The sequence below is a fragment of the Protobothrops mucrosquamatus genome, unplaced genomic scaffold (assembly GCF_001527695.2).
Source record: "Protobothrops mucrosquamatus isolate PMUCROS unplaced genomic scaffold, P.Mucros_1.0 scaffold_197, whole genome shotgun sequence".
Taxonomy (NCBI): Eukaryota; Metazoa; Chordata; class Lepidosauria; order Squamata; family Viperidae; genus Protobothrops; species Protobothrops mucrosquamatus.
Window position 1 is genome coordinate 106690 of NW_015386273.1, and position 14115 is coordinate 120804.

The 14115-nt window shown below is 45.5% G+C and overlaps 1 protein-coding gene across 1 annotated transcript; it reads right to left on the minus strand.

Annotated features, from left to right (window-relative positions):
- Nucleotides 1-8529: 8529 nt before the first annotated feature.
- Nucleotides 8530-9622, minus strand: PAQR7 (progestin and adipoQ receptor family member 7). The gene has a single exon (XM_015825149.1). The coding sequence runs from the start codon at nt 9586-9588 to the stop codon at nt 8530-8532; it is 1059 nt and encodes a 352-aa protein (XP_015680635.1). The 5' UTR covers nt 9589-9622.
- Between the last annotated feature and the right edge of the window lie 4493 nt (nt 9623-14115).

The window sequence follows — 14115 nt, forward strand, 5'->3', positions numbered from 1 at the left end:
CTGTGATGGTCATAAGTATGAGGACTAGTTGTATATCAGCTTATCATTGCCATTGTAACTTCAGATGTTTGCTAAATGAAAGTTTATAAGTCTAGGAATATCTGTAGATCTTTTTGCATCCTGTGATCCAGTCTCTCACTCTTGGAAGATCAACAAGAAGCACCCTGTTCAAATAAGTCCAAATGAGATTATGCCATGCAATCACTTTTTTTCTTCCAAAGGTCCTTAGGCTTAAAATCACTGGGGTTTACATCCTTAAGAGAAAGAAAAGGGTTCTCTATCTGCTGTCTGTAGCAGGGGTGCTGCAAACACCAGTCAGCCAATGGAGCAAACATCCAGGGCCTAATTAGAATGACAAAATAACAGAGATGGAAGGGACCTTGGAGGTCTTCTAGTCCAACCCCCTGCTCAGACAGGAAATCCTATACCATTTCAGACAAATGGCTGTCCAATCTCCTCTTAAAAACCAGTGTTGGAGCATCCACAACTTCTGGAGGCAAGCCGTTCCACTGATTAATTGTTCTACGGTAACTATTAAGAAATTTCTCCTCAGTTCTCGGTTGGTTCTCTTTTTGATTCATTTCCATCTGTTGCTTCTTGTTCTGCCTTCTGGAGCTTTGGAAATTAGGTTGACCCTCCCTCTTTTGTGGCAGCCCTTCAAATATTGGAACACTGCTACCATGTCACCCCAGTCCTTCTCTTCATTAGACCAGACATGTTTAATTCTAAGGCAACACAATTTACCTGACTTGAAGTCAACGCCTAAAACAGCCTTCCATCCTGGTGATCTCAGAATCTAGTGGGGATCTATTAATTTTTAGAAAAATCTTTAACTAATTTCCTTTGAATTGTATACCCACGGGCAGGGTCATTTTATTTATTTTGCAACCTTGCCAAATAAAACTGTGGCAGAGGCTAATCGGAAAATTTAAAGCAAACAAACTTATCAGAGGGACCCTGAGCATTTTTCTGGGTAGAGGCAGGCTAGAGCTGCCAATTATTTTCTCAGACCAGTGTGGGTGTGCAAGAGGCACAGGGAGAAGACTTCTGTAGTCCAGTAAGACTGTCAAGAGCATCTCCTTGGCCTCTCAAGCAGTGTTTGCTTCGGCGGAACAAAAACAGCAAGAAAAACATAGCATGTTCTTTTTATTAGGAACAGCTACAGTTGCACAATGAAAGATGTCTTTCATCATTTATTTTAGGTTGCTTAAAATTTTTTTTATAAGGAAGTATCTTCGGGCGTGGCTGGTGTGTCAAAAGCCATTTCAGAACCAAAAGTGTTTGCATGCTGAGTCATGGGATGGTCTGCAGGATGCTGGAGAGGGACACAAGGGGGAGGAGATCCTTGGGGCAGTTCTGTTTCCAGCGGGGACAGCCACAGAATGAAGTCAGGGATTCATTCCTGTTTATCTGACGCAGCCAACAGGCAGAAAAGTTCTGCTCTGTTGTATACAATGAGACATCTTTCATTCACTGTTGTTTTGAAATCTATCAGCTGGAGCCAAAAACAGAGAACTCTAGGAAAGGCTTGTGAGTAGCACCGGGCACCCACCCAACATAAATGAGGTCTGCAGCTCCAGATCTCCCCAAACACCACCTTTTAATCCACTGTGACCCTGGGATCATTGACTAGAGAAAGACCCAGAACTGAAGAGAGAATTTTTGCAGACAAGTTCGCCAAATTGTCCTACAATGAGAACATTCTGTTTTTTTTTTTAATTAGGGAATCTCAGATAAGTGGGGTTTATAACCTTAATCATTGCAGAGTACAGCACTTAGAGGTGTGCCTACTTATCTAGCACAGAATGTCTGTAAATATTCTAAGCGGGTCATCAAGATCAAGAGCCAGAAGTGAGGCCACTGGGGTTTTCCCAGGGAAGCTGAAAAGAGTCTGGATTACATTAGGCCCTTCAGCCTTGATCTCAGTCCTTCACCAAATATTTTTGGGGCTGTTCAGTTTAGGAGTCTGGCAAGGACAGAGGACCTGAGCTGATGACCTCTGGCTCCAGGCAGTCAGTGGCAGCTGGTAAAACTCATGAGGACATTTTAAAAGCCTTAAAGCAGGCAGCTCTTTCATCGTGAGCATCACTTTGGGAAAATGAAAAGGCCCTTTCATCTGAGTAAGAGCCTGGGCCTCTAGATTTACAAGACCTGGGCGGTCTTGCTGGAAGCTCTTCTCTGACTTGGCATCCTTCAGATACTGTACTTCAGCTCCATCATGCTTAGTCAACAGGACTGGGGATTATGGGAGTTTAAATCCAAGACTTCTGGAGACTATTGGATGGAGAGGAGGGTTCTCTGAAAGCTACCAGCACAGCAAGGGTGATTTTCCTTGGTAAGTCAACAGGACTGAAGAGCAGAGAACACTGGTCCCATTCACTAGGAAAGCCAGTTTGGTCTAATAGTTTGGTCTAATAGTTAAGGCAGACCTGGTCTAATAGTTAAGGCAGACCTGGAGATTGCTAGTCCTGCCTTAGGCATGACTAGCTAGTCCTGCTTTAGGCATGAAAGCTGACTAGGTGACTTTAGGCCAGTTATTCTCTCAGTCTAACTCATCTCTCAAGGTGCTGTTGTTGTGAGGAAAATAGGAGTACTGTATATGTTCGCCACCTCGAGTTACTTGCAAAGTAATAAAGGCAGGATAACGTAAAAATAAACGTAAAAATATCCACAGTTCAAGGCGTTAGAAATCTTTCAGTTGCTGCAAACTCCTGCATGTTCAACCTTGCGTTATTTGCAAGGAAAGCAGATTTTTTTTCTAGTTCAAGGCAAGTTCTAACTTCCCACATGGATGAAACTAAGTACAAAAGACCACCAGTGAAGAAGGCAGATGCATTCTCTGTGAGCAGTAGACATATTTTTGCATTAATAAGATTTCCTACTTTCAAACTCGTCCTTGCCAAAAGTGTCTTAAACTGCAAAGTTGGAGAAAAACATCCCTGGCCTTTCTGGGAACTAAATGTCGTCTTACTTCCCTGTTTTTTTTTAAAAGAACAACGGAAAGCATACATTGCCTGCCTCTTTGCAGTGCATTTGATTATTTGCTTTTGTCTATTGAATGATTTGAGGCTTGTTTTTCTCTCTTCCCACATTTGGAATTCTGGAAACTGAAGGAATGTAGAGGAGGACCAGACAGAAGAAACCAGCGTATTTTAAGATCTTCATCTAGCCGCTTCTCTTAAGGAAGACTAGAGGTGACTTTTGTTTATTTAAATACACATATCATGCAACGTTGTGTGTCTGTGTCGACATTTACAAAGGACACTCAGCAATGTGGTCACATTGCAGCAACATTGTGGCTCCCGAATCTGTCAGCCACAGTGTTATTTTTCAAATCAGACAATGAAACAACTTTATCTCCAGAACAGAACGTTTTTTTTTCCTAAACACTGTTATGTTACCTATATTTTGCCTGTCTTCATACCCAATCCCCAGAATTCTGTAGAGTTAACAAACGTGTCCCAATTTCTTTTGGTAAATATCAAAGAGTGTCAGTGTGTGTTGCATTTTTATGTTAGATTTTTTTTTAAAAAATCAGCCTTGGTTCTCTATGTTGCTTCACTACAACTCCCACTGTCCCAAACTAGCTTATTGTGAGTCAGGTTTAGCCTAGTAAAACTTTAAAGACCACCAGTTGAAAAGGGTTAGGGTTGAAACTGCAGGGTCTAGCTCAGTGATGGCGAACCTTTTAGAGACCGAGTGCCCAAATTGCAACCCAAAACCCACTTATTTATCGCAAAGTGCCAGGGCTGCATCAGCAGTGTGGTGCTCTCAGGGGGGTGGGGGTGGGCGTGGCTGCGGTGGTCACGGCAGACTGAGTGGGCATGGCCAGGGTGGGGGTGGCCACCTTGATGTTGCTCATGGGGGGATGCCTGTGGGGGCTGGGCAGAATTGGGGGAGATCCAGGGGGTCTCTTGTGGGTGGGGCGGTGGGCAGGAGGCTCATCCTGTGGGGTGAGGCAGGGGGTAGGGCGGGGGTGCCATTGCTGTGGTGCAAGGTGAGGCAGGGGGGCTGCTGCCTGACACCATCAGCCCCCGCACACAGAGGCCAGCGAGCGCTTGGGGGGGGCGTGCTCTACAACCTCTACTCGAGTTTGCTAGCCAGCTGCTTCGCTTCCTTTGTGCTGGGTGGGGCTTCTGCTCCGGGTGCCAGCGGTGGCCTAATGGACCTGAGCGAGCTGGCAGCGGCAGGTGTGCCCACAGAGAGGGCTCTGAGTGCCACCTCTGGCGCACGTGCCATAGGTTCGCCATCGCTGGTCTAGCTGCTCAGATAGACGGCTCTTGTTTATGAGATATAACACCTTCTTTGCTATTACCACCCTCTCTTTTTCTCTACCACATTCTTAATTCAGTTGAAGTTGGAGCAAAATAACTAGAAGATGCTGAAATGCAACCCCCAGTCTCCCAAGCCCCAAGTTTCACATATTCACTGTTCACATCCAATCCAGGAGATGATAAATGCCAGTGCTTAGATCAGCGATGGCGAACCTTTTAGAGACCGAGTGCCCAAACTACAACCCAAAACCCACTTATGTATTGTCGGGTACCAGTGGGCGTGGCCCCTTGGGTGGGTGTGGCCCATTGGGTGGGCGTGGCTGCGGTGGTAACAGCAGACTGGGTGGGACTAAAAAGTTCAATCAATCATTTCCAACTTTGCGAGATCTTTTTTTCCCCACAAGAAGTTGAAATTGATTGATTGATTGAACCTTCTTTTTTTTTTTTTTTGCACAGGGCGTTGGAGGCCTAAAGCGAAAAGGTTTTATAAAACCCAGCTGAAGTCCTAGGAGTGGGGCAATGGTGCATGTGCCCACAGAGAGGGCTCTGAGTGCCACCTCTGGCACCCGTGCCATAGGTTCGCCATCACGGGCTTAGATTTTTCCTTTCCTTTCCCATTCTCCTTTCCTCTCTCTTTCTCTTTCCCTTTCCCTCTCCTTTCATTTCCTATCCTTTTGGTCTCTTTCAACTGCAACCCTTCACCTCCCCTCTCCTCCCCTCCCTTGTAGGAAGAGCTAATCTTTTTATGTAGCCAAAATGTTTCACCCCTAATTAAAACAGCCCCCTCGTTAAAGCAGCCCAGCAAAGACTGAAAAAAAAATCCGATTCCCTGAATTCTGTCTGTAGCAGAATGGCATATGGACTTGCAAGTATGCTCAGGAGCCCTCCTCACTGCAAGGTTTGGCTCCAGAACCCCCTCCTCTCCCCATTGATGGTGTAAAGGATAAATGAGGCAGAAGGTTAGAATATCTGGCTTATAAAATGTTCTTTTTTTTTTAATAGAAACAAGTGGAGGCGTCAAGGCCCACTAACATGTACAAAATGTAAGAGAGACAAGAAAACAAAAATCAACAGACACATGTATCCAGACATCCTTTCTACAAAAAATTCTGCAGGGTGACTGAAAACCATCTTTCAGCATCCAGGACAATCGGTAAAAAGATTTCGGCCCAAATGTATAGATCCATAAACATCATCCAGTCCAACAAAATGTTTGAGCTAGGCAACTTTATAATTCTGATAGGGAGGGGAGATTGAACTGAGGGGGGTCAAGAGAAGACTTATAGCCTGGGAAAAACTGAAGGGACAGCAAAAGCTCTTGGCCTCTCCCTCCTCCCTGCCATGGGCCATTCCATTTTCCAGTTGATTTTTCCCCAAAGCCCAAATTCATAAGGAGATTGAAACTCATGCTTTTCCATGATCGTCTCACCAGATCTTTGGAGTCAGGGAAGAGAAGACAACACAAAACCCCTTATTGCTGATGTCGAACGCGCTAAGCTAAACCAATTTGTCAACTGGCTTAATGTATCTCCAACAGAGGTGGCTCGTTTTTTGGAAGACAGATAAACCTAAAATATGTGGGAAGGGGTGGAATCTCATAGGTGGATCAGGTATTTGACAGATGGGTATGACCCAGATATTTGATCCTTCTCTTTAGGATTTGTAAAATTGATTTTTTTTTTACCTTATCTTAAACTTACTTTTAATCATAGATTATGGGGTGGGGGAGATAACCCCTCCCCCCATTCTGGCAATCTGCACTCTCAGTTTTGGACACAAAGCAGGCAGTGAAGGCTGGCAAGAAACAAAGCAATGACCACTTTTAAATATTGAACCACATTAGCCTTTTGCAAAGGTCGAACCACATCAAATTATTCCGTTTAGAAAACCTGTGATGGATCCTGATGTTGCCAAAGTGGTCAGCACCATGTCTCAGCCTGCACACGTCACTTGGCTAGTATTCCCACATGTGTTGGACTTCAGCGTCAATCATTCCCACAAGCTTGGGGAAGGCTAATATAACTAATTGGTGTTTGGATCTCGACCAACCAGAAACAGGGTAAAAGTGAGTTGGGAGAAAGCTAAATCCCACTGCATTCAAGGGGAGCCAGTCATGCGCTCCCATGCTTGTTTACACAGAAGTAGGCCCCCAGGGAATTTAGCACGGCTGAGTCCCCATCAGTATGTGCAGGATTGCAGCTGAAATAAACAAAACATCTAGAGCCAATCCATTATGAAGTGTCCCCAAGTATTTCTCGACTGACTCTGTTTAGGGATTTTAATTTCGACTCTCCTGGGGAAAAATAGGACATGTGTTTGGTAAATGGAAGATGCAACCTCATTCCTCTTAAGCTGTGAACAGAGTGACACTCGTGTTAAGCTTATTTACTTACTTACCTACCGGTAAGTATACATTGGAATTTGGAATGGTCCAAAGGATGAGGAAGAACATATCGTCAGAAAGGCATGGTTTTCTTTGGCATATGATACTGTTAACAGCCACAAACACAGATGGGCTTTTAAAAGAAGGTTGAACATATACTCATAGAAGAGAGGCCCAATAAAATGATGCCTAGTATACACAGAGTGCAATCTGGTTGAGAATCGTAGGGATCTCAAAGGTCTTCAAATGCAGGGACTACCGCTTGTTGGTGTCACAAATGTTCGCCATGGGAGAAGGGCAGGTCTCAACCCTTGGCATTGCCATTCAAAAAGGGCAGATTATAGCTGGCAATGAAGCCTCATTGCTGTGTAAAAAAACTAGAGATGAATAGATCTCGAGGGTAGTAGATGAGCAGATAATTACATTTGATAGAAGGGACCCAGAGATAATTGTGTGTGTGTGGGGAAGGGCTCTGGAGCACTGCTTTAATATCTGTTAGCTCAACCCATTATAGTTGCATGGATTTCCTTCTGAAAACAGTTGCCACCAAAACCCATCTCTTCCCCCTTCTCAAACCTCACTTTGACTGGCAGAGGTGGCAGCATTGCCCCAGTTCTGCTCTCCAAACAAGCTTACCACAGCACTAAAAACATCAAAAGTAATATCACCCCAAGTAATATCACCACGTACAAAGTTTTTGGATAGACAGGTGCTCTTCTGAAGGCACATCCACCTGGCAGGTTTTCCCAAGGCCTGGCTCACGGTAGGCAAGAGGAAGTACTAGATGCTTTCCCAAAACAAGGAAGGATGCTTTTGTCTGGATACTGCAGAAGGCAATCCGTGAAGGCACCACTGCTGCACGAGTGCCCTGAAGTAGGGCACAGAATTGTGGGGCTAGGACTGCATAGTGCAAAGGTGCTGGACAAAATCAGTGCAACCCGAAGAAAGAGCTATTTTAATCAAAACATGGAGGCTAGGAAGTCCTCTCCTCCTGGGGAAGTGCTGGTTAAGTGGAATCTCTAATCCTGCTTCCTGAAGCTCTTCCGCTACTTAAAATAACGGAAGAGACCAAAAGACATTTGCAAGTATTTAGGAGCTCTCTGTTTGGTTCATGGCCAACAGGCTGGCTTCTGTTTTAATGGCAGCAGTGAAAGGAACCATCCCACCTATCATCTCTCAAGCGCTGCTGAAATGAAGGAAGTTTAGAGAACCCCAGGATCAATGTTGGGCTGCTCCATCTAGTTCTGATATTCAGAACCAGTTCCTGGCCTCAGAACCAAGTGTAGGCATCCTGGCTCTTTTATGACTTGTGGACTTCAACTCCCAGAATTCCTGAGCCAGCCATGCTGGCTCAGGAATTCTGGGAGTTGAAGTCCACAAGTCATAAAAGAGCCAAGATTGCCTACCCCTGTCCTAAACAGATGCCTCTGGTCCAGGGTCCCATTTATGGATCTGGAAACACTTATAATAATCAAATGGGTTCCTCAAAGCCCGAAGGCCACCAGCTCTGATTCAGAAGGATGCAAGACATAGCTTCTGAGAGTCATACCAACAACGGGTTCTCCTTTGAATCAGAGCCAGCAGAGTTACAGTACCACCCCCCAGGAAGCAAAACATGAATTCCTTTCCACCAAAGAGTTTGGTCACTTCCTTTTTCTGATGCAACCTCCAACTTATCATCTCAGTTGCCTGGGCAGAGCAACCCGCAAGCAAGGTTCTCCAGTGCAGGAGGAGAGGAAGACCCCAGCAATAGCTACCTATCCTATTCAGTTTCCTAAATGACAGCAGGACTGACATTCCCAGTTGAAAGTGAGCAAGTGTACCTAAAGAAGAAGCTATGGGTTAAGTCCCCAGCAGCCAGCGTCCCCTTACTCAGTCCCGCTTCGGCCAGACTTTGTGTTTGACTTTGACGGTCATGTAGAGGGCTGTGAGGCCACAGCAAGCCATCAGCACAAGGCACATAATGGAAAAAAAAGGAGCCAGGTCGCCATGCAGCTGCGAATAAATGAGCCTCCGAGTCCGGTAATCGAGAAGCACCGCCTCTAACTGGATGAAGGTACAAAGTATGAGGAACATGTGGAAGAGCTGGTGGCCTTGTCCAACAAAGTGACACTTCCCGGGAAACCACTTCTCGGGGTAGGGGTAGGCGAAAAAAAAGGCTGCAACCAGGAAGCACAAAATGTGGCACTTATGGTAGGTAGCAGCCAAGTCGTTTTGCCCAGAGATGGTGGCGGTATAGATACGATGGAGCACAGGGCTAATGTCTAAAGCATAGGCTACTGCAGAGGGCATTTCCTGGCAGAGCCTCCCCTGCAGAGGGGAGAGGTGTGGGCATCGGTATTTGGCATAGCAGGAACCAACACAGGACAACCAAGCCAGCCCCACCGCACCTGGAATGTAGAAACTGGAGATCCAGGCATGCCATTCTGGCTCAATGGCGTAGTAATAATGCACCAAAGCGCTACCGTACTGGTAGGTGGCCACCCCTACATAATCCAGGAAGAAGAACGTGTAGTGGCAGAACTCAGACTTGGCTTGCAAGAGATGAGCCAAGGTGCTGAAGGTGGAGTAGATGATGGAAGACACCGCCACGATGCAGAAGGGCTGGGCGTGCGGGTCGCCCACAAAATCGACCATCTGGGAGAGTTGCCAGAACCGCCCCAGCAGCATGAAAGCTGCCAGCAGATGCGTCCAGACATTGAGTGCTTCATTATGCTGCTGGAAGAGGGAGAGGAAGTAGAAGGTCCAGCTCCGGTGGAGGGGTCGGTAGCCGGCCTGGATGTAAGGCTTCCGGAAAAGCTGGGGCACGTCGGAGGCTGCCACTGTGCAGGACGGAGCAGGCAAGGCCTCAGCCAGAATCCGAGGGATTTTGCACAAGTGCTGGAGGTTGATGAAGAGGTGGCTGAGTTTTTCAGATACAATCGTTGCCATGACAGGAAAGTGAGAGACCTTGAAGAGGGTGGGGAAAAAAAAGAGATTCAGAGGGAGAACAGAGGAAAGCCTGCAGGATTGATCTTGATCGGCATTCTAGGACAACGGAAATCATGGACCAGCAGGCCATTGGGAGGAAGCAGATGTGTGCAAAAACACCCACCCACCCCCAACACACAAACACAATTCAACAGGAACTTAGACTGCACCCGCCTGGTGCCTCTTCATCTGGAAATTAAGCTTCGCTGAACACAACGGGACTTGCTTTTAAGTAAACACACCTAGCACTACACTGCTTGGATACAACCAAAACAGGACTGCAAAAAAAAAAAAAAAGAACAAAGTTCAAGACAGTAAAATGAGACAATGCTAAGTGGTGTGTGGTTTTCGATTTTACCCCAAACAACCTGGAGCATTTGAAAGCAAGACTTTAAAAGTCAGAAATTGGAGCCTTAGTGGAGCAGCGGACAGGCAGAAAATGTCAGTAGATCCAGGTAGTCCTCGATTTACAACAGTTCATTTAGTGACCGTTCCAATTTACAACGGTACTGAAAAAAGTGACTTATGACCATTTTTCAGAGTTATGACCGTTGCAGCCTCCCCCGTGCTCATGTGACCAAAATTGTGATGCTTGGCAACTGGTTCGTATTTATGACGGTCGCCGTGTCCTGGGGTTATGTGATCCCCTTTTGCGACCTTCTGACAAGCAAAGTCAGTGGGGAACCCCGATTCACTTAACAACCGGATTACTAACTTATCAACTGCTGAGATTTACTTAACAACCCTAGCAAGAAAGGTCATAAAATGGGTCAAAATTCACTTAGCAAATGTCTTGCTTAGCAACAGAAATTTTGAGCTCAATTGTGGTCGTAAGTTGAGGATTACCCATATAACCTAATTCAGTGGTGGTGAACCTATGGCACACGTGCCAGAGGCAGCACGCACCATTGCCCCAGCACACGTGTTGTCTAAAGCCACAGACTACCTGCACAAAATTATTTACAACCTTCCTGGATCAGAAATGATAAAATACTGCTGTAGGATACTGTACAGCAGTTCGGAGGAATGAAGATAAATATTTGGATTGCCTAAAAAGGTACAGGAATGAAATCAGGAGCGCGCACGTGAAAAAAACAAAGTGGTCCTAACTTTATGGAGATGGGCAAAATTACCAGTGAAATGACAGGGGCTCAGCTCAGGGGCTGCATTGGTGTAGCCACAGGAGAGAGACAGGGAAGGGATCATCCTTCTTAAAAGACTGCCTGCTGCAGCACATCTGCACCACCTAACAGCTGGGTTTCTCCCCCCCTCCTCTAGGCTTGTTTTTCTCTCCTAGCCAGAAGACAAATGTGCAGGGCTAGCTGTGTAAGGGAGGCATCAGCTACAATCCACGTGATTAGTCTTTCACCAGGCAGCAGTGAGACCAGATAAGATTTTCAGCATCACGAGCGTGTTGCTGTGTGCCATTTGACAGGCAGAGAATGCAATGTGCCCAGTGTGGGCCACTCAGGAGCAACATGGCTGGCTAGAAGAATTAGCTCCAGGGCTCTTTTCTTTAACTGCTGTTCAAGCAGCCTGTCTAAACCTCCAGTAGATAGAGATTCTCCAGTTTGAGCATGATCACCAGGCATCATATTTATTCTGGCAGCTTTTCCCTCATGCACAGCAAAAGAAGTTCTGCAGCATATTGGTTACTTCCTCAAAACTCTTCTTCAGTCAGGCTACGCTTTCTGAACGGGAAGGAGCTGGGTCAGGATTACACTCCACTATCTGTCAGATGCCAAAAACTGACTGAGATTTACTCCAAGAACCAAATGGGTGATTGTGATGACATCAGGCGAATCGGCTTTCTCTGCTTCGCTTCTCCCCAATCAAACGTCCTCCAGATGTGCTAGACTCCATCTCCCACCCTGCTAACTATAGGTGATGGACTCGGCAGTCGGACACATCTGGAAGCACTGGGGGAGGAAAGGCTGGCTGGGCTGACCATATGAAGATCTTGTAACGAAGGATAAAAGCAGAGGTTGGGTTCACACAGTTACGCTTGACCTCACTTGGGGTTCTCAAGAGCAGAGGTCCCCAACCTTTTGGGCACCAGGGACCAGTTCCGTGGAGAAAGGTTTTTCCGCAGACTGGAGGGTGTGTGGTTTTGTGTGCTGCCTGCACCCCATGGATGGGGCTTTGCTTGTTTATGCGGACTGGTTGCTGGCATGCCGCGGCCCAGTACTGGTCCACGGACCGGGGGTTGGGGACCGCTGCTCAAGAGGATCACTTTAGAGTTGAAGCAGAGATACAGGACTAAAGTTCTTCACAACTGTTAACAGCGGCTTCCACATAATGGGAGGTGAGCAGGAATGATCCAGTGTCACCATCTCCATCTTTTTTCATTCTCTTCTTCCAGATGCCCTTGATTTTAACTGTTTTACTTCTGTAAATAAACTAATAGTAATAATACTCATCTGTTTTAAGAACATCAACTTCATCTCAACTTTCTAGAGTTGAGACTCTAGAAAGAGTACAGAGAAGAGCAACAAAGATGATTAGAGGACTGGAGTCTAAAGCATATAAGGAACGGTTGTTGGAATTGGGTATGTCTAGTTTAATGAAGAGAAGGACGAGGGGGGACATGATAGCAGTGTTCCAATATCTCAGGGGCTGCCCCAAAGAAGAGGGAGTCAAGCTCTTCTCCAAAGCGCCTGAAGGCAGGACAAGAAGCAATGGATGGAAACTAATCAAGGAGAGAAGCAACCTAGAACTAAGGAGAAACTTCCTGACAGTTAGAACAATCAACCAGTGGAACAACCTGCCTCCAGAAGCAGTGAATGCTCCAACACTGGAAGTTTTTAAGAAGAGACTGGACAGCTATTTGTCTGAAATGGTGTAGGGTTTCCTGCCTGAGCAGGGGGTTGGACTCGATGACCTCCAAGGTCCCTTCCAACTCTACTACTACTACTACTACTACTACTACTACTACTACTACTACTACTACTACTATTATTATTATTATTATTATTATTATTATTATTATTATTATTATTAATCTCCCTTAAGAAAGCATTCCCACCTTCAACCGTCCATAGTTCTGGAGAGGATGATCAAGAGACTTCCCCAGATTATGGTGCTGCCTTTATTAATAATATTCTTACTAACTAACCACTTTGGATGGCCAGAAGAGAGGAATGCTTTATTTTGGTGTGCAGAAGTATGTAGGAGAGTTTGCCATATTTGGTGCATAGTAACTGCCATAAAAGGTCCTAGGATTTTCAGAGGACATCTTGATTTATTCTCGTGGAATATGGCTTATTTGTTTTATTAGGTGTGTAGAAAGTATTAGCTTTCTATTTGAGATCTATGCAAGCATATCTGTAAGAGGCAAGCAAAGAAAGTCAAGAGGACAATCGTGACCTTGTCGGTTTTTAATCCCCATTGTGCACAGGGGTAGGGCTTAGATTGCAAGGTGTAAAGAGGGTGGAATATCACCAAGATAAAGACATGCAGGAGCAGTTTCCTGGCAAAAAGGCCTGAAGCATATTTAAGTCCGGAATGAAATAACATTTTGAAGAAGCACAGGCAGAGGTCTCCCTAATTCACTGAAGTAAGAGCTCCAGCATAATCAGACTTATAACGTTCTGTTATTACAGCCAATCTCAATAAAAGTAGTTTTGCCCTTCCTGGGGTGGGGTTTGATTTTCTGCTCTGGTCTACTAGTGTAGGGACCGAAGGACACCATCTATATCTTTTTTAATTTCTTTCTTGCAGATGCCATTGTTTGTATCTGCTTTTCTTCTATAAATAAACTAATAAGAGTAATACTGTACAAATTAGGAAGATGAGCTAGGAACAAGGTAAATTGAGCTAGTGAAGACCGTGCAGAAAAACAACTGAGTTGATCAAAAGGACTAGGAAGGGTTTGTTTGTTTTTTTACATTTTTAAGAACGTATGTGTGAGTTACAGCTTAATGGCAAACACGCGCCGCCCACAGATGCCTTGACAATTAGGCAAAGGCAGTCTGATATCCAGTACGAATTGCGTATTTGATGGGCGGTCTTGTAGCTAACATGGGTTTTCCCTAACATTATCAGGCTACAAACAGGGTGTGATGTGTTGAAAGGGAGGTTCTAAGAGCTGGGTAAGTATGATAAGGAGGGTGAAAGCCCACGAAGGAGGAGGGGGCCGCCTGGGACAGGAATCTCTCCACCTAACTTACACACCAGCAAAACCCCAAACAGCTGCAGAGTCACAACAGACAGCTTTCGGAAGCAAGATGTGCATTTCTGGATTCCAAGACCTGAAGATTAGTCCCAGGCTTGGTGAAACACAGGAGAAGCAGGACATGTGGACTGTCTTCACGTAGCACACTCAACCTGGGTACAGGTAGTCCTTGACTGATGACAGCTGAGCCCAAGGTTTCTGTTGCTAGGCAAGACAGTTGTTAAATGAATTTTGCCCCATTTTGTGATCTTTCTGGCCATAGTTAAGTGAACCACTGCAGTTTTAAATTAGTAACGTAGTTGTTAAGTGAATCG